This window comes from Zootoca vivipara, chromosome 6 (assembly GCF_965207765.1).
Source record: "Zootoca vivipara chromosome 6, rZooViv2.hap1.1, whole genome shotgun sequence".
In the NCBI taxonomy this organism is placed as follows: domain Eukaryota; kingdom Metazoa; phylum Chordata; class Lepidosauria; order Squamata; family Lacertidae; genus Zootoca; species Zootoca vivipara.
The window spans coordinates 22,866,858-22,890,906 of NC_142589.1; the positions used below are offsets into that span (position 1 = coordinate 22,866,858).

Below are 24,049 nucleotides of genomic sequence, written 5' to 3' on the forward strand. Positions count from 1 at the left end.
CCCTCAGGGTTTTTGCATGAGCCACTGATCTCAATGTAACTCATAATTAGCAGGATGCAGACCCAGAGCAGGGTCATCATCATGCAGGGATGCAACAAGGAACCTCCATTAAAGTCTGAGCAATTTCCTCCCGTATCTTTGCACTGTGAGTGTCTGGATGCACCAGCCACATCGGATGTCTAGATGTGGCAGAATTACGCCCCCCCCGAAACTGACCGGAAGGAGGCAGGGCCTCATGCAGAGATGCAGTGGGCAGCCTCCTTTGCAGATAGGCTTGCCTTATCAGATTACTTTCATCTTTGGGCAGCACAATTTGGGGAATGGCTTCATTGTTTTGCTCCTGGTTCTCTGGTGTCACCCTACGTCTTCTTTCGAGGGGCTCCAGACACCTTGCCTGTTGGACCCTCATCATGAGTTCTCATGCACTCTTGTGCTTCTGTACCAGCCAAGCTGTCCTTTGGCATCCGCTCCGTGCTTCCATCTCCCTTGACATGAATGACGCTGTCTGTGCAGGCTGCCACATGTCTGCCCTGCTTGCAAGTGGCCAAGTATGTGAGGGGGCGCAGAACTGCAGAAAGAGGAAATACACGCAGGATGAAAAGCAGCCTGTGTTCGAGGAAACTGCTAGCCAGGCAGACATAGGGCTTTGATGGCTGGAGAGGGAGCATAGGGGCCAGGTGGGGGTGGGGGTGGAGGCGTAGTGAAGCCTTTTCAAAACAGCTCTTGAAGCTGAAAGCTTCATCCAAATTCTAATTTGGTTGTGATTTAGATGCATCCACCCCACCAAGAAAATGTGTTGCTGCTTGCTGGTGCTGCTTCCAGGCAACAATTCAAAGCACTGGTGCTGACCTATAAAGCCCTATACGTATAGCTTGGGCCCAGGCTATCTATTTATCAGCTGGATAGCTCAGTTGGTTAGAGTGTGGTGCTGATAACACCGAGGTCGCAAGTTCAGTCCCTGCAAGGGACAGCTGCTTATTCATGCATTGCAGGTGAGTGGACTGGGTGAGTCTCATGGGACCTTCCAACTTGATGATTCTATATTCTATATATGAAATACCATATTCCCCCATGCAAAGCTGCTTGGGATCTGAGATCATCAAAGGAGGCCCTTATCTCATTCTTGCCATCCTCACAGCCACACTTGGTAGGGAGACAGGAGAGAGCCTTCTCAGTGGTTGCTCCCAGACTCTGCAACTCCTTTCCTGGAGAAGCCAGACTGGCTCCCTCCTTGTTGTCCTTCCACCAGCAGGTGCATATATTCTTCTTATAGGAGCTGACTGTTTTTTATCTGTATTTTAATAGAATTCTTATTTATATTGTTTCAATCCTATTAGAGTTGAATGACTTTGTATTGATTATCTTTTCTATGTGTTTAGCTTTTATGTATTGCAGCGGTGCTGTTTTAATTTGTGTAAGTTGCTTTGAGGCCCAGTCTGGAGAAAAGGTGAAATAATAATATTAAGTACCAATTATGCATTTGGACACTTTGCCGAACCATGTGAGCAAAAAAGGGAGCCAGATCCCTGCCCCCAATATCTTGCAGTTGAAATAATCCAATGGGCACAAAGGGGTCTGAATCTTCCCTTTCTGTTCATCTTCTTGCAGATGTGCACCAAACCTTTGCAATCTTAGAATTATAAAATCAGAATTGTAGAGTACCTGGAAGGGACCCCCAAGAGTCATTGAGTCCAACCCCCTGCAATCCAGGAATCTCAAGATCTCAGCTATCCTAATCATGGTGGAAAGGAGCTGGGCAAGGGAAAAACCACTTGGACCCATGTCTAGAAAGCATGAGTCAATCAGAAAACTACTCTGACCTGTGCTTTCAAGGCTTGGGACAAACAGAAGTGTGGATGAGCCCATTGTTATAAGTGCTACATAATATCCGTTCTGCATTTGCAAAAAACCAGTCTTTTAGTGTGGCAGCACCTACACTTTGGAACTCCCTGCCTCTTGACAGGAGGCATGTGCTTTCTAAAAACATTTTTGTTTGGACAAGCGTACCCAGATATTTAGAAGGCAGTTTCGTTTTCTGTTGTTGTCTTCAACCTTTTTTATTTATTGAATTTATATACCGCCCTATACCCTCAGGTCTCAATCTTTTCACGGTTTTAACTAACAATAGGCTATTTTTCGTCTTGTTAACCGCTTGGAGAGGGGCGGCTTTCCTTTAACAGTCAAGCCGCATATAAATTTTATGAAATAAATAAATGAGGCACCCCCACTCCAAGTTTGGAGGGGGTCAACAAGCGAAGAGTTTCGTCCAGAGACCCCCACCTCGGCCGATGGACTTTTCGGGCTCCTGCTTCTTGAAACAAGAGGAGGAAGAGCGCACAACCTCTTTTTCTCCGCTGTGCGCTCCGGTGCCTGCTTCTGCCTTGGCGCCTGCGACTGGACAGGAATGGTACGCTCCAGCCGGAGACACTCTCCTCGGCAGGGGAATGGTAGGTCCCGCCAGTCTTCCTCCTCCTCCTCCTCCTCCTCCTCCTCCTCCTCCTCCTGTCGGGCTTGAACGTGGCTTTGTCTCGGTGGAGCCTCTAGGCAGGTCTGCCTGTCTGGCTCTTCCGCAGGAGGGAGAGAGACGAGAGGCGCAGCAGCAGCAGCAGCTTTGTGCGCCATGAAGGCAGCGGCGGCAGCTGGGACTTTGGACGGAGCCCCCTCCTGTATCTGAGGCTGCAGACAGCCCCCACCTCCTCAGCCCCATTTTGGAGGCTCTCACAATGAGACAGCGGCTGGGGGACTTGAAAGCCGCCGGTGACGGTAGAGGGACCCCCGAGGAGCTGCCCGCCAGGGGCGCCATCAAATTGGTGAGTGGCTGGACCGGAATCCAAAAGGAAGGGACAGAAGGGGGATTTCGGGGAGGGGGCGCAAAACGGGGCACACGATGGTGTTTTTTTATGTATTGGTTGGCTGGCTGCAGACGGGGACCTGGCGCCTCTTGGGCAGACGTGCGGCTCCTTTTCCACCAGGACTAGAAACGTGAAGGCGTTTTAACTTACCAAGGCTGCGCGTTAGCAGGGCGCGTTGGGTAGATCCAGACGCTAATTGTTGTTTTCGGGACCAGAGATAATAGCGGAGTGTTGAGAGGCGATGGAAAGCCAGCTCGGTTTAGACTGCAGTGCGAAACAACCACCCCTCTCTCTCGGCTTCTTGGCTGTGGTGGGTTGGAGAGGGGTGAGCTTTGGATTTTTGAAAGCTGGGAGATCTTCCAGACCCAAAAGGAAGACGCTTGAGTTGTGGCTGGAGAGCAGAGAAATGGACGCCATGAGTCCATCTCTGGTGGGATCTGCCCCTGCTGGGTGTCAAGGTAACCGCTGGGCAGGTGTGCTGCCCGTGTTTGTAGAGGAGGGAGACCAGGTTGGACTCTTGGGAGTGACTGGCAGGACGGGAGTGGGTCCTGTACAGAGGAGCAGCAGATGCCCCCCATCTCCCACTCCATCAAGCGTAAAATTCAGGCCAACCAGTGAGCAGTTTCTTTGGTTTCCAGGGGTACAGTTATGGTCTTGGTGGAAGCCAAAGCATTGGATCGGGTCCCCACTTTGGTCGGCTTTGGTTGTTGGGATTGTGCCATTTCCCTAAGGCAATAGTGGGGTTTATTGTGTGGGTCGTCTCCAAAATTATAATTGCCAAACCTTTATTAGGCGATACAAATATAGGCCATCTTATATAAAAAATTTAAATATATACAAATAAGCAGCTGTGTAAAAATACGTAATCAGCATTTTCATTGGAGTTCCTTCCCGCTAAATAGTGCCATTCACCACTCTGAGAGATATAAAAATTCAGCCACTTCCGGGTTAATGTCAGACAGGTAGAATCTGATATTTTCATTGGTGATGTTAGACTACCCAAAAAGGGGGATAGCATGCTTTTGCGTAGCTGGCTGTACAATGGACAGTAGAAAAGAATATGTTCTACTGTGTCCGGCAAATTCAAAAAACAGCCACACATCTCCAGAATTTCCGTGGCCTGTGGCAATTATTTGCAGCCTGACTTTGGTGGGGGAGGGGCTCACCCTGTAAGAACCATTAATCCCCACCAAAAGCCCAGTCTCCCTTTCTCTTCTGCAATGGGATACCTCCGGTTTAACGAATGCTGTAATTTGAACAATTTGAAAACAGAAGTGCCAGGAGGGCCCCTCTGAAACTCTCAGCTGAGGTGTATGTAGGTTCAGTAAATTTCACTTGGGGGGCGGGGGGCGGGAGGCAGGGTACAAAGCCTACTTTTGCTCCAGTTTCAGTTGCAGGATGAAGAAAACAAAACCATGTATTTTCATTTTTTTTTGGGGGGGGGGGTAGTTGTGCATTGGCACAAACCTGATTCATGGGCCCATTTCGCTGCAGGAAAAGAAATGAAAACTGCTTTGTCCTTCTGTGTGCTGGACCAGATAGCCAGCCAAGGACAAAAGTGTGCCTGAGAAATTCAGGAGCTCAAGGTGCTGCACATAGTTCCAATCCTATTTTAATCTCCATAACAGCCCTGTGAAGTAGGTTAGTCTGAAAGGCAGTGACTGGCCCCAAGGTCACCCAGTAGGGGTGATTTGAACCTTGGTCTCTCCCAGGTCCGAGTCTGACACTCTAAACGCTACCCCACACTGACCTAACCCCCCCACATCTTGTGGGGCCCGGAACAATACCTTGGAGGCAGTAAGTAAGACCCCTTATTTTATTTTTATTCCATAAAATTTATACAAAAGTTGATGGGGGGGGAGGGGAAAAACCACCTCAAAGCGGTTTACAAAAAAGATAGGACAATAAAATGATCGACAAGAAAGATCAGCAACAATAATTAAAAACTTTTAAAAAGTTAAAATAACAATAGACCAAAAACATATTTAAACACATACCAGCTTTCTAGACATTTCATCTAAACAAAAATGTTTTCAGCAGGCGCCGAAAAGGGTACAGTGAATGGGGGCTGCCTGATGTCAATAGGCAGGGAGTTCCAGAGTTCCACACTAAAAGATGGATTTCTTACAAATAGTGTAAGAGTGCCAATTCCACCAGTCAAAGTGGTTGAGTGGGCACATGTGGAGCAAGGCGATCTCGTAGGTAAGCTGGTCCCAAGCTGTTAAGGACTTTATATCCTAATAGTAACACCTTGAACTTGGCCTAGTAGCAAACTGGCAACCAGTGCAGATCTCTGAGCACAGGTGTTACGTACTGCCAAGGTTTCCCTCCTGCCAGCATTCTGCACTAGCTGCAGCTTCTGGACCAAGTGCAAGGCATGCCCCGCATAGAGCGCATTGCAGTAATCCAGCCTTGAAGCAGGGCATGAGCTACTGTGGCCAGCCTTTCCTGCTGCTTCTCCCACAGTGTGTGTATGAATTGGTGCATTTCTTCATTTGGCAGCTGTTTCTCAAATGTTTTGGACTTTTGAAAATGACTTCCTCCTCAAAACACGTGCCATGCGCTGACTGTCAGAGGCCGAGGCACACGGGGACACACCTGCACTAGGCATGGGGATGTGAGCATGAGCAGCTGTGGACTGGGGTGAATGTGTGTCTTGTTTGTGTGCATGAAAGATTATAAAGTGCTGTGGCACTCATGCCCTGCATGCAGGCTTTGCACAGGCAACTGCTTTGCCACGGTGAGAACAGCATGCACAACGAGACGGGCTACTGGCCTGATCCAGCAGGCTCTTTTTATCTTCTTATGATTGGGTTTTTTTTAGCAGAAGCACCAGCTCCTCTCTTCTCAGACTGGTCCTGGTGAACAAAGTTACTCTGTTCAGATCTGGGCAGAAGGCGATTGACCTCAGCAAGCACAGGTGTCCTCTGGAAACCCAGTTCTGTGTCGTGTCTGAAATCGACCTTCACAGGTGAATTGGACGTGTCCTGGAATAGGGCACCAGAATCTCAGATGCAAGGCTCTCTTGAGAAGTAAAGCTTGGAATAAACGTCTTGCTGAGAATCCAAAGCTAGAGAGTCACTTCCAGGCACTTTAGACCAGGGGTAGGCAACCTCAGACCCGTGGGCTGGATGCGACCCAATCGCCTTCCCCATCCGGCCTGTGGACGGTCCAGGAATCAGCGTGTTTTTACATGAGTAGAATGTGTCCTTTTATTTAAAATGCATCTCTGGATTATTTATAGGGCATAGGAATTCGTTCATTATTTTTTTCCCCAAAATATAGTCCAGCCCACCACATGGTCTGAGGGACCCATGGCTGAAAAAGGTTGCTGACCCCTGCTTTAGACCATCCTTCTCCAACCTGCCACCCTCCAGATGTTTTGAACCACAACTCCTATCAGCCCCTGTGTAGTCCAAAATGCAAGAGAGCCTGATCTTATCAGGCCAGCCTCCTATTCTTACTCTGACCCTTAAGGGAAACCCACAAACAGGACCTGAGCACAAGAGCCTTCCTGCTGTTTCCAGCAACTGGTATTCAGAAGCATGACTGCCTCCAACAGTGGAGGGCGCCAGGTTAGGGAAGACTGCCTTAGCCTGTTTTGCCAGATGAAGCCTGTGGGTCTGCACTGTAAAACAGCACCAAGGAGCAGAAACTGGGGGTGGGGGATAGATGGGCAAAAGGAGACTCAAATTTGCACCTGCTATTCTATATGTTCCAGGTGTCAATCTGGGAACAATTCCTATAGCTGCCTGCTCAGCTTGCTGTCTAGGTGATGCTCAACTTCACGGTCACCCATTCCTGGCCTGTTTTTCCCCTTCTTAGCACTGTTTAAACTGGGCAGCTCCAAAACAAGAGGATGGGTTCTATTCAATGAGCTCAGAGTGGACCTATTGAAGTGAATAGCAACAACCCGTTCGTTTCAACGGGTCTGAAAGTTAGTTGAATGCCACCCATTGTCTCCAAATAGAGAACTGGCCTCTGCCAAGGTAGGCACCAGGACACCCTGGCCAATATGGAACTCACTCCCATGAGAGGCAGCGATGGCTGCAAAATGAGAAGGCTTTAAAAGAGGATAATAAAAAAAATCAGGGAGGAGAGCTATTGGCTATGCTCTTCATCCAAGGATGAAAGCAGTAATGCTTCTGAAGGCCACTTGCTGGAAACACCAGGAGTGGTCTTGTGTTCGAATCCTGATTCTAGGCTTCCTAACAGGGCATATGGTTGGCCACTGGGAGAACAGGGTGCTGGACTTGATGGCCCATAGGCCTGATCCAGCAGGCCTCTTCTTATGTCCTTATTTTCACCTGCTTTTCCTTGTTGCACGCAAGTGGAGAGAGTGAAGGGAAGCAGCCTCCCCGCCCCTCGCCATTCTCTAGCCCCTAAGCTAGCTTGCTCTGTGCCTCTTTATGGCAGCCTGCTGCCCTTGGCTATATTGGAGGATACAGTCGCCTTAGCCAGTGTGGAAGTAAGATGAAACTGCCTCTCAAGTCGGATTCTGTGCATGGAATGAGAGGGTAGCAAACTGTCTTGGGATGGCTTGGACAAAGAGATTTGGCTGGAGTGTGGCAGAAGAAGGAGATGCTGATTCTGATACAAGCAGAAAGCTTTGGGTTCGCTGGAGCTCAGGGTGGGCTTTGAGATATCCCTTTGCAAGGTGGAGCCTGTTCCGTTGCAGAGGAGAGGGACCTCAGTGTGCTCCTCTTTCACCTCCTCCATCCCCTGGCACTCAAGAGTGTGCAGGAGGCCAGCTGCTGCACTGTTCGGTCTGGGACCATGGCAGCGGCCTGCGATGTCCCTTTGGCTCCCTGCCTGGCTCAGTCACATGGAACAGCCATGACGCAACAGCCGTCTGTGCTGAGCCACTCGCTTTGGGGCTGAGCCGGCCAGCGTTGCTGTCTGGGACTCTTGGCTGCCTTGAAGCCAGGGCTTCTCCACTGCCCCCACCTCATCCCAGCCTAGTGGAAGTGATTGAAGTAGCAGCCTGGGAAGGCCTGGCTTTTTCTCTTTTCTTTTTTTTGTTCTATTTGCGGTGTGAGCAAAAAGGCAGCCTGAGCCCCCACATCCTCTCTCCCTTTTGTCGGGGCTGGCTGGCTTCCAGCCGACAGCTGCAGCCACTTGGCCCTCTGGCCTCTCGGAGACGCCCTTTCTCTCTTTCCGCTTCTCTTTCTCTCTGCCAAAACATGGCTTGCTTACTACCTGAATGGCCGTGTGTGTGTTTTTTAAATGTGTGAATTCCAACATTATTCCAAACCCATGAAAATCTAGGGATGATTTAGCGGGATGGTAAAGTCTTTTTTATTTGGGGGTTGTTAATTTCCTTTTGCGTTATGTTTATATCCCACCCTCCCTCCAAGGAACTCAAGGTGGCATACGCACTTCCTATTTTTTCTTAACAACAACCCTGCGAGGTAGGGCAGTCTCAAGGCCGCCCAGCGAACTTCATGACTGCGTGAATTTCCAATTCTAACACCGGAACTGCTAGAGCACACTTCTGTTGCTCAGTGGCAGAGACATAGGGAGGTGGCAAGTGGTGCAGGCATGTCTGGGGAATTGCTTCCTTTTGATATTAGAATCATGAGGACTACAGCCTTACTTTTTAGGAGGAAGGGCCATAGCTGCTGTGCATGCAGAAGGTCCCAGGTTCCACCCCCAATGGCATTTCCGGGTAGGGCTGGCAGAGTTCCCTGCCTGAAACCCCAGAGAGTGTTCTGCTAGTCGGTGTGGGCATTGCTGATCTAGATGAGCCAATTTTCTGACTCGGCGGAAGGCAGCTTTCCAGGTTCCTGTGATTCCGTTGAAGCGGCTTGCACCTTGCTTGGTGATGGCAGGCAGGCAGGCAGGCCAGCACCTCCTCTGCCCTAAGCCTCGCCAGTACAGACTGCGAGTGCCGCAGAGGTCAACAGAGCCCCGAGGCTGCCCTTCTGGAGGCCGTCCCATGGATGAGAGGCACGCTGGAACTTGTCCTGTCCAGGTGCACAACCTTCCTGGCTGCGTGCTGTCCCCCTGAGCCACTCCTCCTGAACTTTAGACACACAAACACATTGAAAGAGCACTCGTTCCTGACGGGGTTGGTTTTTGTTGTGGCGGCAGCGGCAGTCGCGGAGGATCCCACTGCTGACTCTGGAAAGCTTGGCTCCTGGAGAGCGGCGACGAGGAGGAGGAGGAGGGAGAGATGGCCCTTCCAGCGACAGGCAGTCCTGCCGCAGGCGAGGTATGGAAGCTGCTTTTTGGATGCCTTTCTAGGACCGCAGGATTGTGGAGTTTTGGAAGGGACCCAAAGGATCGTCTCATTCACCTCCCTGCAATGCAGGAATTGCAGCTAAAGGGCCCAGAAAGCACAACCTGCTCTTGTGCAGGAGGGCTTGGTGGCTGTCAGAGACATTTGGGTTTTCTGCTTGGGTACCAAGCCTCGCTGGTTGGCTCAGGTCCATCTGGGGTGTCAAAGGGGGTTTGTGTGGATGGGGGGGGTTGTCAGAACTGTTTGCCCCTGCATGAAGAAGGAGATGGTGCAGAGGAGTGCTTGATTCTGGATGCCTGCTGAATTCGTCTCCCCAAGGGGGAAAAGGCATGTGTTCAAAAACAGTGTTCCTGGGCAGGTGCAGAGTGTGTTTCCTTTGGGGAGAGGTGCTTCCTTGTCTACTTGGTGTGCTGCAGGATCGGGTGCCGGCTTGTCTTTGGCCAGAGTAGACCCTCCACTGCTGCTGCTTTGACCAAGAGGTGGTCCAGTGGCAGAGGACATGAAGTGACCTTAATGAAAGATAGTGTGGTGCAGTGGTTAGAGTTTTGAACTAGTTTGGGGGCTAGCCACTGCTGTTCGGCCTAACCTACCTTACAGGGTTGTTGTGGGGATTAAAGGAAGGGGAGGAGAAAACCATGGATGCCACCTTCAGCTCCTTGGAGAAAAAGGTGGGATACTAATGCAAGAAATAGAATCACAGAGTCATGGAATTGTAGGGTTGGAAGGGACACCAAAGGTCATCTAGTCCAACCCCCCTGATATGCAGGAAACTCAGCTTGAAGCATCCATGACAATGGCCATCCAACCTCTGCTTAAAAACCTCCAAGGAAGGAGAGTGCACAACCTCCCGAGGGAGTGTGTTCCACTTTTTAAATAAATATTAAACAGTAATTCACATGAACGTGTTATTTGCAATTTATCCCTTTCTCGGTGCAATTTGCAAAGGAGGGGGTGAGGCAGCCTCTGCTAAGTAAACTGGTCCTGAGTTGCTTTGGGCCTTATTGTGCTTAGTGCTCGAACCTTGAACCGGGCCCGGTAGCAAGGCATTGCACTCTGGCAACCCTCGCAAGCAGCTGCCTTCTGCACCAGCTGCAGCCTCCGGACTGAGCCCCACCCAACTAGGCTGCCACGTGCGTTGGCAGCAGAAAAACATGGCCGAGCGTCATTCTGGTGTTGCAACCGCCCGTTCCAGCCACAGGCCAAGTGGAAACATTGCTCTGCAGTGGGCAAGAGGGGTCAGCCTGTCGGAAAGGCCCACACCCTTCTTGTTCCCAGGGTGGAATGCCGCAGTTACTTGGGGGTGAGGGGGTAGCCTTCTGCACGAGCTCTGAGCTGGTCTTCTCTGCATCATTGTTTTGCTTATTCTCGCGGTAATGTGGACTTCGGGTAGGAGGTGTGTTGTCAGGTTCAGTCCTCCTCAAATAGCTTGGCTTTTGCCTGTCAGAGTTTGATGCTGGAGCAGTTTTGCCATTGGAGGGGGATGTCTTTCTGTATTGACCTTGCCAAGCCCCCCACCCCCCAGTGATGGACAGCACTGACCTGGGGGAGGAAAAACAATTGAATTGTAGAGTTGGAAGGGACCTCGAGGGTCATCTAATCCAAACCCCTGCAATGCAGGAATTGCAGTTAGGAGGAGAGTTTCCCCATTATTTAGTCACATGGTAGAGCCATGCCAACTTGGCCCCGCGACTGTGGGTGCCTGGAGCCATGGGTGCCATGCAGCATGCAAGGCTCTGGCACTGAAATTTGTGGGTGCTCATGCACCAAGGGCCCCAGGCAATTGGCGCCTATGTAGTGGAATCACTGTCACCTTTTTGTCCTGGTTTAAGTGAAATGATGAGCTTATATACCACACTATTCTCTGAGGGGCTTGAGATGGCATACATAGTTCTCTCCCCCCCCTCATTTAATTCCCGCAACAACCTTGTGAGGTTAGTTAGGCAGTGACTGGCCCAAAGTCACACCCAGTGAGCTTCATGGCCAAGTGGGAATTCTAATCTAATCACTAATCAATTAGTGGGACACTAATCACTACACCACGCTGCTTCTCAACAGATGTGGCACATATTACTTCTGGAAGGAACACACTGATGGCTATTGGCAGGCAGAAACAGCCAGTGTTCTTTGCTGCACCTGTAGCTAAAACGGCTACCTGGATGCCACAGTTTTACTAACCACTTGGCCAGTGACAGCACAGGAAAAAAGGCGTATGAGGAAAGATGCGACCGAGGTTTGCAAAATTCTGCACGGTGTGTTGGAAGTGGGGCAGCGGGAGAAGCTTCCCCCCCCACTCCTCTTTGGATGCCAGAGCTTGGGTCCATCCATTGCAACTGAATGGCAGGAGATATTCGAAAGGAGGTGCTCCCTCGCACCTGTGGAACTCATCACCACAAGATGCGGCAAGGGCTCCTGGTTTCGGTGGCTCCTAAAAGGCAGCTAAGCCAGTGCACGGAGAGAGGCCCATCAGCAGCCAAGAGAGCTAAATGGAACTTCCATGTGCAGAGAAAGTCTACCAGATTCTGGGGAGCAGCTGTAGGAGAGGCTTCGTTCCTTCAAGTCTTTCCGGCAGGCTTCACAGAACGCATCTTATTGGCGACTGGAGTGGATGTTTGCCTTCATCCGGCAGTCAGGCTCCTCTTTTGTCAAGAGAAAAGTCCCAGCTGAGCTGTTCTGCCATCTACTACACATAGGGAAGTGGCAGCTGATGCAGTGATATGTGCCCATGTGCCCAGGGATGCCAATCCAGGCATGCTGCCACCAGGAACTTCACTTCGCACCTGGATGGTGGCACCGGCCAACCTCGTTTCCCGGCATGGCTCTGGCGTGTCCCCTCTTCTACCTCTCTGTTAAGTGACCCCCTCTCCCTTGCCATCTCCCCCCACTGCCAGTCCAGGATTGCATCAAGGTTTGGCATGCCTGGGCATCGCCTGCTGTTTGGTCCTGACTAAGATGAGCCTCCTGAACTAATTTCAAGGAGGAGTAAACTTGCTGGAGAGGGAATACTCCATTGAAGGTGTCTTGCCCCAAACCTCACTGATGGCGGAGGGCACCAATGCAGAAGGGAGAGAGAGCAGTGCAGTGCAGTGGTTAGAGTGCTGGACTAGGGCCTGGGAGACGTGTGTTCAAATTCTCGCTCAGCCATGAAGCTCACTGGGTGTGACCTTGAGCCAGTCACCTGTATCTCAGCATTGTTTTGAGTATTAAATGAGATGGGGGAGAACTATGCACCACCTTGAGCTCCTTGGGGGGTGGGGTGGGGGAGAAATTCAATAAATAATACCCAGAGAAGCAAGCCAGTCTTGTCTGCTGAAAGCGGGCAGGGGGAGAATGAAACAAAACTCTGGATATGCTCAGAGGCACCTGGCTAAGGACAGCATAATCTGTTGGTTACAAAGGCTGTGTCATTGTAGTAGGCCATTTGCCTGCTGTGAGCTCCCCTCCCCCCAATGTCAAGCACAGGTAACCTCCCTGCCTTGCAGCAGAGCAGATTTCAACTGATGCAGCTCCCCCCCCCGCTTATAAAGACAAACTTGACTTGCTCACCTCCGCCTCCCCCTTCTCCCTACCTGTTGTAAGAATGACTGTCTGCGAAGTCATTCTACCTGTTGTAAGAATGACTGTGCTGCGTGCGACTTGCTCTGTGTCAAAACAGTGTGAGACACATTTGTTTACAATCCCATGCCCGGCCGTGGAGATTTCCCTTGACTCATCACCAGACAGAGTGCTTCCTGTGAGTTAGCCGGGATGTGCGGCTGGCTGGCGGGTGAATGGCTGAGGAGGTGGTTCCAGGCCTGCCTTGACTCAACCGGAGTCTTGCCTGGGCTGGCAAGATCCCAGAGGCACCCACTCCAGGATATATATATATATATATATATATATATATATATATATATATGATTTATGTCCCAGCTTTTTCTCCAACAACCCTGCATGGTAGGCTAGGCTGAGAGGCAGTGGACAGCTTACATTTTTATATATATAGATAATCACATTTTTATACAGGTAGGTAGCCGTGTGGGTCTGACGTAGTCGAAACAAAATTTAAAAAATTCCTTCCAGCAGCACCTTAAAGACCAACTAAGTTTTTATTTTGGTATGAGCTTGTATCTGAAGAAGTGTGCATGCACACGAAAGCTCATATCAAAACAAAAACTTAGTTGGTCTTTAAGGTGCTGCTGGAAGGATTTTTTTTTTTACATTTTTATATCTATAGATAACTATCTGGATGGCAGAACATCAGATTACTTGGCTCTCAGGATTTTTGACTGGAGACATTTTGAGTCTCACTTGCAGATACTGGGATGTTTTGCATGTAAAGCAGATGCTGTACCTTCCAAATCTGGGGCAACAGCTCCCCACTCTTCTGCCACATGTCAGCCCAAGACATTTTGCTGCCTGAAGATGCTCCACCTCTCATTCCATGCACAGAATCCGACTTGAGAGGCAGTTTAATCTTACTTTCACACTGGCTAAGGCGATGGCATCCTCCAGTATACCCGAGGGCAGCAGGCTAGCCTAAGAGGCACTGAGCAAGCTAGTTTAGGGGGCACAGAGAGAATACGGTAGGGGAAGGCCACTGACTCATGAGGTGGCTGCTTCCCTCTTTCTAATGATAGGGCTGGCCATGCCCTTCCCTTCGCTCTCTTCACTTGCGTGCAACAAGGAAAAGCAGCTGGAAGTAAGGACATAAAAAGAGGCCTGCTGGATCAGGCCAAAGGAGGCCATGTAATCCAGCATCCTGTTCTCAGCGTGGCTAACCAGATGCCCCGATGGGAAGCCCCAACGCAGGATTTGAACACAGGACTGCTCTCCTTCCCTGTGGTCTCTAGCACCTGGTATTCAGAAGCATTTGGACCTTCCAGGTGTTCCTATTTTCCAGGGACAGTCCTGGATTAACAGAAGCTGCCCTGGTTTGCGATTTGATCCGGGAATGTTCCGCTTTTCCTTCGGGTGTACCTATTCACATCGGAGAAATGGAGGGGATGTCTCTATTTTCATCGGGGAAACGTTGGGAGGGTAAATTATTAAACTTGCCCAGGAGGCAGTGATAACCACCAGTCTGGATGGCTTTAAAAGAGGAGAGGCGGAGAGGGCTATCGATAGCTATTGGCCCAGAGGCAGCAATGCTTCTGAATACCAGCTGATGAAAACCGCAGGGACTGGATTGGTTCTCAAATCCTGCAGGCATCTGGTTGGCCACTGTGAGAACAAGATGCTGGACTAGATAGGCCTCTGGCTTGATCCAGCAAGTCCCCTTTTTATGTTCTTTGATGCTCGTAAGGCAGCTTGCTATGTAGCTTGACATAGATGGAAAATGAGCGAGGTCCCAACCAAAGAAGGATGGCAACTTAAACTGATGGAATATGCGCACCTTGCGGACCTAACATATGGAATAAGAGAACAAGAAGAACATACGTTTAAAGAAGATTGGGAAATGTTTATTGAATATAGGGGGGGAAATGTGTACACTTGAAAACGTTGGCAGAATTAAGATAAATTCAACAGTGTAAATAAGCTTTGATGGCTGTGTTAATGGAATACTGAATGGTTTAGTTTATGTAAAATATGCAGGGATTTATGCTTTGTAAAATGAATCATGGAAAGAGAAGGGGGGAAGACGTTGATATTTTAAGGTTGTTTAAATGAATATTTTAAAATGTAAAACAGAAAATTTAATAAAAATTATACCAAGAACGAAAGAAAGAGAGAGAGGGGGGGAGGGGCCTTTTTTTGGAAACTTAATGCCCTGCTGGTTACTGCTGCTCCTGCTCACCTGGGGTGGGAGGGAGGGAGTGTCTCCTTCCCCGCCCCTCAATGCTGCCGGCTTAGGTTCCAGCTGGGAGCGTTTCCTGGCAGAGGCAGGCGATGAAAGGAGGGGAAAGCCAGACCCAGCCGCTGCAGAGGCAAGTACCAGCAAGCCGGACGGCTCCTGCGCTGGCAGCGGATTGCGGCCTGTCTGGGCCCAGCCTGGCAGGAGCGGCTTTCGAGCCCTTACTCACTGCAAGCCCCAGAGATGCCCCACCTGCTTAGTCAAGGCTTTGTCATGGCTGAGATGCCTCCTTTAAATCCTCCCGGAGCCATGAATCAGCCAGCCAGCCAGCCAGCTGGGGACAGGCTCTCTCTGTCCTGCCCCGGTCTGCAAGAAGTGGGGCCTTAGGGGTGAGTTTCTGGTGCTGGAGCGGCTGGCAGCCTCCTGCTGCCCTCCCTGCGGTTGCGTTTCCTCCGGGGAGGCTCCCCTGTCGCACCTGAGACTTCTAGGTCCAGCCAGGAGAGTGGCATTCGCTTTCAAGATGGCCGTTGAAAAAGCCAGCAGCTGCTGATCCCTCCCTCTTTCTCCTCCTCCTCCACTGTCTCCGGCCCTTTCTGTGCATTTGCCACCGATGTCCGGTTGCCAGCGGGTGCTGGGTCAAATGTGTTGCATCTCCCGTCTGAGCCACCTGCTGATTCCGCCTCCCCATATCTCAGGGGCTTCCTGCCCCACTCGATGCTGTTGCTTCAGCTGCTGGCTCTGTGGCCCTTCCCCTCCCTCTCAGCTTCGAGTGCAGAGAAGGAAAAGCCTTGCAGGAGACTGCGGACGTTTTCAGCAAGGCTCGGACTTGGGGGTTGCCACATGGCCTGCTGGCTTTTCAGCCAGGAGCTTGCCTGGTTGCCTTGGTTTGTTTATGAGGGGTCCCACTCTAGGAACAGTGCGATGGGAGGGTGGCCTGGCTGTTGCACCTGGTAAGAGAGACAAGCGTGGTGCTGCACCGGGTAGACCCCCGGCTGCCTGTTTGGGTTTATGGTGGGAAGTTTTTAAATGGCCGCAGTACAGTAACTCCTGCACTGGGAAAACCTTTTGCGGAAAACGTTATCAACAGGGCATCGGAATGATAATAATTGGGGCGATAAAGTTGAATCTTAAAGATGCAAATAGAGATCATTTGCATATGTCTAGTTACTTTCCGTACACTTCCTTTTGCTTGACCAAGACCCTGAGGTGGTTTTTTGCTGTCCCCCTTCCACTTCCCGGGCTGCCTTCTGGTAGGAAATTCTCCTCAGACCCTCTCTGACTTTTCATATTTTGTCTAAGGAATTGCCCGCCTGTTTTTGAAGGTATCTCTAAGGCTGGACCCCAAGGTTGTTGGTAAAAGATGGATACTGGTGGACTCGGGTCACTGAACGCTGATTTCTGCCTTTGCTTTGTACAACTGCGGAGTGGCTGAATTGTCTGGCCTGCACCACGATTGCAGTACATTTTGCCCGCTCGTGTCTGAGCATGGAAATCTGTATGGCTTCCAATGCAATAGCACTTCTCTCTTCGGATATCATAGAGTTGTAGAGTTGGAAGGGACTCTGGGGGTCATCTAGTCCAACCCCCTGCAAGGCAGGAATCTCAACTGGATCATAAATGACAGATGGTCATCCAACCTCTACGTAAAAACTTCCCACGAAGGAGAGTCCATCACCTCTCGTGGGAGCCTGTTTCTCTGTCGAACAGCTCTACTGTCAGAAAGCTCTTCCTTTCTTGTAACTTAAATCCATTGGGTTGGGTCCTATCCTCCACAGAAAGAAAAAAACAACAACCACAAGGAGAAATGTGGGCACTATTTACAGTCAGGGGGAAATCCAGGAGACCCCAGTTCAAATCCCTACCCAGCAATGAAGCTTTCTAGGTGACCTTGAGCCAGTCATTATTCTCCCAGTCTAACCTACCTCAGAGGGTTGTTGTAAAGATTAAATGTGGGTGCAGGGGGGGAGAATCACTCTTGGAGAGAAAGCAGGATAGAGACAAAATAGAAACACAGAATTGTAGAGTTGGAAGGGACCCTGAGGCTCATCTATTCCAAGCTCCTTGCAATCCAGGAATATGCACTGCCCCAAACAGGGATTGAACCTGCAACATTGGTGTTACCATCCCCATGCTCTAACCAACTGAGCTATCCAGGCTGACATGAATAGCATACTGCAAAACGTCTATGATTGCAGCTTGCCAGTACAAAGTTTGGCATGCACAGCATTTGGATGAAATCAGGTAGGAGCATAGGAAGGTGCCTTATATACCGAGTCAGGCCATTGGTCCATCTAGCTCAATATTGTCTTCACTGACTGGCAGCAGTGGCTCTCCAGGATTTTCAGGCATTTTCCTGGCTCTAGTTGAAGATGGTGTCGGGGATAGAACCTGGGACCTTATGCATGCAAAGCAGACACCCTACCGCTGACCTATGGCCTTTCCCATGAGGGCGGCTGGAATATGAACTCTGATGTGGTCCAAACTGTGTTGGGGCAGATGGAAGAGAGGCCCTGCAAGGTACTTTCCTTCCAGAAAAGATCTGGGAAGTTTGGCTGTGAGCAGAGACTGGCAGCGAAATGAAGTGTGGGCGAGCCTTTCTCATCCCTTAACTGTTCTTGGTGACAAGCCACAGGAAACTGGCTGGTTCCCAAATGCTGGAGTTGAAATGATTGTGCCCTGAAAGAGGGTTTCTTTCAAGCTCCCCTTTGTCGATTTTGAGGGTGAATATTCTGTGGGCTTTTGTCTGGTCAGAGTCCTTGTTTGTCGCACAGAGATTATGCAATGCTTCAGGCCAAACCTTCAAATATTTGCTGCATATCCTCTGTATTTCAATAAATCAAATGCTGCTTTCAACATTTGCCAGTGTAGGAAAGGTAGGCATGGCTTGGTGTTGAGTAATTCGACTGAATTGAAAGTTGACCTGCAGTGGCATATTTGTTATTTGACATGCAATGGTGTTCAGTAGTTTGCTGAAAGCTTATGAGGTTTCATATTTGAACTGCTAAGAAGGGCCAAAGCGCTCAGATTTTAGCCTGGGACACCGACATTTCCCCTTCAAAACAGGGATGAGAACAGAAATGTGAAGCATTTTTAAATATTGGTTTTAGGTTTCAGCAGAGGCAATTCCAGTAGACTGGGCTGCACTGCCCCCTCCTGGATCAATCTGTCATCTCCGGCTCCCTAAGGTGCCGGATTCAATTCCTGCCTGCTGTACTGTGGTTACAACTTCTGAGATAAGCTCATTTGGGACAGAGGAGGCTGTAGCCCAGACATACCCAAACTTCAGCCCTCCAGATGTTTTGGACTACAATTCCCATCATCCCTGACCACTGGTCCTGTTAGCTAGGGATCGTGGGAGTTGTAGGCCAAAACATCTGGAGGGCCGCAGTTTGGGGATGCCTGCTGTAGCCCGTCAGAGGCAGCAATGCTTCTGCATCCCCAGGAGGGGAGAGGGCTCTTTTGCTCAGATCCTGCCTGATGGCATCCCAGTGCGATAACAGGATGCTGCACTGATCCAGTAGGTCCTCTTTTTCTGTGCTTGTGCCATTGTTGTACGTGAGGTCACAGGGCATCAGGCAGCCCTCAGCCCATCTCGGATGTGTGCTTAAAAATAGCTCTCTGGGGTTGCTGAGCAGCCGCAGGCTTCCAGGGGGTCCCTCACAATTGGAGGAAACCTTGTAGCTGCTCTTGCATTGTTCTGCTGCAGACACTTGCTTCCGTCGTAGGCCAGGGCCACCGGCAGCCTCCTCTGTGAGCCCGGGGGTTGGGGTGGGGCGCACGTTACTTCAGGCACGAAGAACCCGGGTACCCCTCCTGTGACAGGGCGTGAAAGGCTGGCTTTTTCCGAACGGTGAGCTAATGAGGGAGCGAAAACAGCCTGGGGGTTTGCACAGAGGAGATCCATCCCGCAGTGGAATGGAAGAGAAGGCAGAACGGAGAGATGCACCGACAAGCTGGATTGCAAACAAATTTGCGAAAGAAAGAGAGCCGCAAAGGGAGCTGTTTCCCTGTAACGTGTACACCTGAACGATGTGGAAGGAGAATCCATCTGCAGTTGGAAAGTGGTGCAATGCCACACTCCCACCTCATTCATGCCTTTAAACCTTGAAATTAACGTGGGGTGGGGAGAAGTAAATGAATCAAAGAGAAACGAATTTGGGGTGATCCTGGTTGGAAATGAATTGGAGAAATCTGGAATGGCTGGGAAGGGGAATGAAGCTGGCTTGCTTCTGCTGATACATTTGCATCTACAGGCAAAAACCATCATTTTGCAAAAGGTTCTGCCTTTTTGCAGCGTCAATCAAGGGAGGGCCCAGGAAAGAGCGAGCAGGGAATCAGCTGTGGACTCACATCACTGCTGGCTGTTGGCCCTGCTGCCAGTCTGCCTGCAGGTGATGGATGTTGAAAATCCAAACCTTGCATCCTCTTGGTCCTGGAATTAGCCCCTGGCTTGACCCTGCTGCTTCTCTCTCCCCTCCCTCCCTCTCCTTCTGCCAGGTATGCCACCACACCGAGTGCCAGCAGCTGAACCAGAACAGCCCCCTCCACTTGTGTGAAGCGTGTGACGGACGCTTCCACGGTGCCATGCATTTTGATGGGCACATCCGCTTCGACCTGCCACCGCAAGGTGAGGGGGAAGGCCTAAGCCACGCGGCTGGGTCGAGGGCAGCTTGGCACGGCTTCCTTTTCACAGGCCTTGTCTGAAGTTCCTAGGCAGAGGTTGGATGGCCACCTGTCAGGGATTCTTTAGCAGTGATTCCTGCATTGCAGGGGATGACCTGGGGCGGAGGTACCTTCCAACTCTATGCAATTCTATGATCTCTTTCCAAATGGCTTAGCTGGTGTGCTCTTCAGTGGGCTGTTCCCCCCCCCCCCGGCAACACAGTGAGGGCTGGATCCTTCATGGGCTGTGTCTTCAGTGCTTTTCTCCCTTCCAGGTTCTATCCTGGCCCGGAACGTCTCCACACGATCGTGCCCACCACGCACCAGCCCCGCCTCAGATGTGGAGGAGGAAGATGAAGGGCTGATTGACGGGAAAGGGTGAGTGGAGGGGAGGGCTGGCTGGCCCAGGAGAGGCTCACACCAGGAGAACTCCCCTCACTTGGAAAGCTAGTGTCTCAGGGAGGAAGGGTCCAGTCTAGCCTTTTCCCTCCTGCACTGTTTTACACGCATACATGCCGCTAGCGGTTCATAAAAAGGGGGTGGGGATAGCAGGGTGATTTACAGTTATACAAAAAACGAAACAAAACCCCACACCATAAAAACCATACTTAAAAAGTTGAAATCAAAAATCAGCTAACTGTTGTGGAATTTGCTGGACGGAACAAAAACTTTCCCAGCAGGCGTTTAAAAGTTGAGACAGAAGGCGCTTGCAATTTGTGTTCATTTGGCTTTCTTTCTTAGTGTGGGGTGTCTGATGGGGAATTTGTGCCATTTAAAAATCTACTTTGAACAAAAAACAAAAAAACCCTGGTAGAGTCCACCAGGAGCAGTACTGCACCCCCCTGCTCAACACGTCGGTCAGCTTGATAGAAATTCTGCAAAGGCATTTATAAACCGTATGGGAGCTGGAGGGGCAGAACATTTCCTGCATCAGAGGGGAAAGTTGTGCCTGCCTTCCCTTGCTGTTGTGGGGCAATATGAGGGGGACCTTCTAACGCTTTTCTGTCTGCTGGCTGGTCTGTTTCAGGGACAGGAAGAGCTCGGCCTTGAAGCTGCCAAAGAAGAAGGCTCGGAGGAGGCACACCGACGTAAGGAGGCCACTTGCGCTCATTCCGTGACCACACCTTGCTGTCACTCCGAAACTCTGGGAATTGGGTCTGGCCTCATCCTGCGCAGGACCCTAGAAGTCACAGAGGCCTCTTTGGATGCCCTGCAGAGGGCAGGAGGGGTGGGAATGTCCCCTGGTGGTCCTCCTCCATGTGCTAAGAAATTGGGGTGGGATAGAGGCCTGGCGACTGTTTTGAATTCTGGCCGACATGCTCCTGCGTTTCTCCCGCAGGACCCTAGCAAGGAATGCTTCACCTTGAAGTTTGATCTGAACGTGGACATTGAGACAGAGATCGTGCCAGCCATGAAGAAGAAGTCCCTGGGGTAAGGAGGGCAGAGAGCAGCTTAGTCTGGGTTACAAGCTGGGCGGGGGCTTCACTCGTGTTTGGGAGCCCAGGAAAGCACAAGGTGGGACGCTGTGGGTCCGAGGCCTCATCTGGAAGCAGCTCCAGCACTCCTGAGCCCATCAGTTCAGTGCAGGACTCACACCTGCTCCCAGCACCTGATGTTCAGAGGGCAAAGGCCTGACTAGTTCTGCTGCTGAAATTCTCACTGCTCTGATTTGCAGCTCCTGCTTAGAAACGGGTGTGGGAAAACAAAGGTAGGTTAGGCTGAGAGTGAGTAACTGGCCCCAAGGTCACACCTATCTGAACAGGAAGGTCTTTGTAGCCTGTCAACAGAAGGATAACAAGGAGGGAGGGAGCCAGTCCGCCCTGTTTGAGGAGGGAATCCCACAATTTGGGAGCCACCACAAAAAAGGCACTTTCTCATCTCACTGCCAATTCCTAGTTCCAATACAATGATTAATTGGCAGCGCCACCTACTGGTTCTCTCTCTTTTCTTTTAAAACCCAGTGAAGTGCTGCTGCCGGTTTTTGAGAGGAAGGGAATCGACCTGTCTAAAGTGGATATTTACCTGGACCAGTCCAACACCCCCCTCTCGCTCAACTTCGAGGCATACCGGTTTGGAGGACATTACCTTCGTGTGAAAGGTAGGCTGCTGCGTGTCTCTCCTGAGGCTGGTGGGAGATGTCGTCCAACCCATCTGGAGGGTCAGCTCCAGGTTGGGAAAGCCTCTTTGGCAATAGGAGAGGGACCTCTCTGTCCGGAATTGCCCTCCAGACCTGCCCCATGGCCTTTTCTTCTGCATTGCAGCCAAACCTGGGGATGAACTCAAAGTGGAGCAGGCGGTGAAGGACTTCAAGTCGCTGAGTTTGCCCATCCTCCGTCCTGCGGGCACTGGCCCGTCCTTCCCCAGCACCCCCTCTCTCGACCGCCTGGAGCAGCTGTCGCTTCGAAGGGAGAGTTCCGACATCCTGGTGAGTAGGGGGAAAGGGATTGGGTGGGCAGGAGTAGGGACGCTGCTCTTGAGATCGAGGAAGCCTGTGGGTTTGCAACTTGCGTTATTTCTCTGATTGTGCTAATGTTTGTGCTAAGGCAAAAACCCGAGGAATACAAAACCAAGCCACATTTCTTGTTTGTTTGTTTGTTTGTCAGCAAAAATTTGTTTATCGGTAGTAATGCAGAGTCAAAAGGGCAAACAAGAAAGAACATCAATTGAAATCAACGAAACGTAGGAGTTATGCAAAGGATGTAAATGCCAAATAATCAAAAGCGGGGAACTCATTAATTTTTTTTAAAAAAAGATAGTTTAGCACATCAATGAAAGCCACACTAAACAATTGATTTCTTATGAAACTATACAAATATGCCTAGAGAGGGCCATAGCTAAGGGGTGGTGAGGGGCACAGGCTAGGGGGCACAATCTGGATGGTTCTGCCAGGGGCGCAAGACCCCCTAGCTACTGCTGTGTGCCTACCGTAGATGCAAATTTAGAAAAGAGCACTATCATTTAAGTAGAAATGCAATCCATTTCACTGTTGCAGGGAAGATTGTGACCCCGTGACCTCCTTTGCTGCCTGTTGCCCCAGGTACAGCAAAGACACCTGGCTGTACCCAGCAGGGAGTTCCCAATTGATTTCTGACAAATGTACATTTTGGTTTTATGATATTCTGGAAACTGACCCTGGGCAGGAGTAATGGTCTTGCACTGCCACCCTCCCAACAGGGCAGTAGGGGGCAGCAGTGAGGTTAGGCCTTTTCGGGTGCATTCCAGTAGCTAGTCTGGTGCTTTGGCTAATATCTGGTAAGCACCATTGTGGGGCTGGAGGCGCAACTCCATTCCCAAGGGCAAGGGGCTGCTCTTGGCCCTGGGATCATTCTCATCGATGGAGGGCAGTCTGCAAATCGAGATACCAAGTAAAGAAGTAGCAAGAGGTGCCTGGCTTGGCTACTGCTGCCTAGGAGGTTCTGTTTTCAGCCTTCCTGTGCTTCTTCTCGCTTCCTTTGGCAGTCTGACGCTGCTGAGATTTTTTTCTGCGGCACATGTGTGTTTGTGTTGACGGCACATCACAGCAGAGGGGCAGTCTGGCTTGTGTCAGGAGGGAATGAGTTGTTTGCCGTTCGTGCCCAGATGTGCCATGAGTGTGTCAGGGATGCCTGGGCAAGGAGGCAGATACGAGGCATGCCCGCCTCTCGTGCACATCTGAGCCTTTGTCTGTTTTTGCACGAGAGAGTCGTGTGTCATTCAGCGTGACAAATTGCCTTCCATGCCTCATACGGCGTTGGAGCAAGGCTCTAGGCGCGGCTCTGCTCTGTGGGAGGAGTGGGTGGATCTGTCAAAATGGATATATTTATAGTTACAGGTAGGTAGCCGTGTTGGTCTGCTGTAGTCGAAACAAAATAAAAAAATTCCTTCCAGTAGCACCTTAGAGACCAACTAAGTTTGTCATTGGTATGAGCTTTTCGCGTGCATCTGAAGAAGTGTGCATGCACACGAAAGCTCATACCAATTACAAACTTAGTTGATCTCTAAGGTGCTACTGGAAGGAATTTTTTTATTTGGATATATTTATGCAAGCCGTTTCCCCTAACGTAATGCATTTCTGTATGCTGCTTTTCAACACACCTGCTCCTGACACATAATATGTGTCGTTTGGAGTGCCATGAAATTTGGAGAAGTGCAAATTTCGAAGGGCGGCTGTGTTTTGCTTTTGAGTAGCGCTTCAGGAAGTCTCGATTGCGGAGGGTCGCCTTCAAATGTCAGCCGAGCTGAACTTCCCCGGTATGTTTCTGGGGTGCCTTAGTGTGCATGTGGAGGGATTTTGCTGATTCACCCCCTTGCTGTGGTTCCTGTATTCGTTAGGACCTAAGAAAAGCCTGCTGGATCAGGCCTATGATCCATCTTGTCTAGCACCCTGTTTTCACAGTGGCCAACCAGATGCCCCTGCCGGGAAGCCTGCAATCAGGATATGAGCTCAACAGCACTCTTCCTTTCCTGTGGCTTCCAGAAACTGGTATTCAGTAGCATTTCTGCCTCTGACTGCGAAGGCACAGCTTATCAATCATTGCTTGTTGC

At 50.4% G+C, this 24,049-nt stretch overlaps 1 protein-coding gene and 1 non-coding gene across 6 annotated transcripts in view; one reads left to right on the forward strand and one right to left on the reverse strand.

Annotated features, from left to right (window-relative positions):
• The window catches only part of PLEKHG5 (pleckstrin homology and RhoGEF domain containing G5), a 113,931-nt gene that overhangs the window by 43,928 nt on the left and 45,954 nt on the right, over positions 1–24,049 (forward strand). Inside the window, exons 1-7 of one of the 5 annotated variants that reach the window (XM_035117807.3) lie at positions 2,528–2,810; positions 19,361–19,490; positions 19,801–19,903; positions 20,553–20,613; positions 20,865–20,956; positions 21,487–21,623; positions 21,787–21,950. In XM_035117807.3, coding sequence (XP_034973698.3) covers positions 2,724–2,810; positions 19,361–19,490; positions 19,801–19,903; positions 20,553–20,613; positions 20,865–20,956; positions 21,487–21,623; positions 21,787–21,950 — 774 coding nt within the window. In that variant the 5' untranslated portion in view covers positions 2,528–2,723. Of the gene's footprint in view, positions 1–2,527; positions 2,811–8,920; positions 9,067–14,897; positions 15,253–19,360; positions 19,491–19,800; positions 19,904–20,552; positions 20,614–20,864; positions 20,957–21,486; positions 21,624–21,786; positions 21,951–24,049 lie in introns of those variants that run through there. The other 4 variants (XM_035117810.3, XM_088671773.1, XM_088671774.1 and 1 more) reach the window with 4 other exon arrangements.
• Positions 16,946–17,019, reverse strand: TRNAT-GGU (transfer RNA threonine (anticodon GGU)). Its single transcript has one exon. It is a non-coding gene; the product is annotated as a tRNA-Thr (tRNA).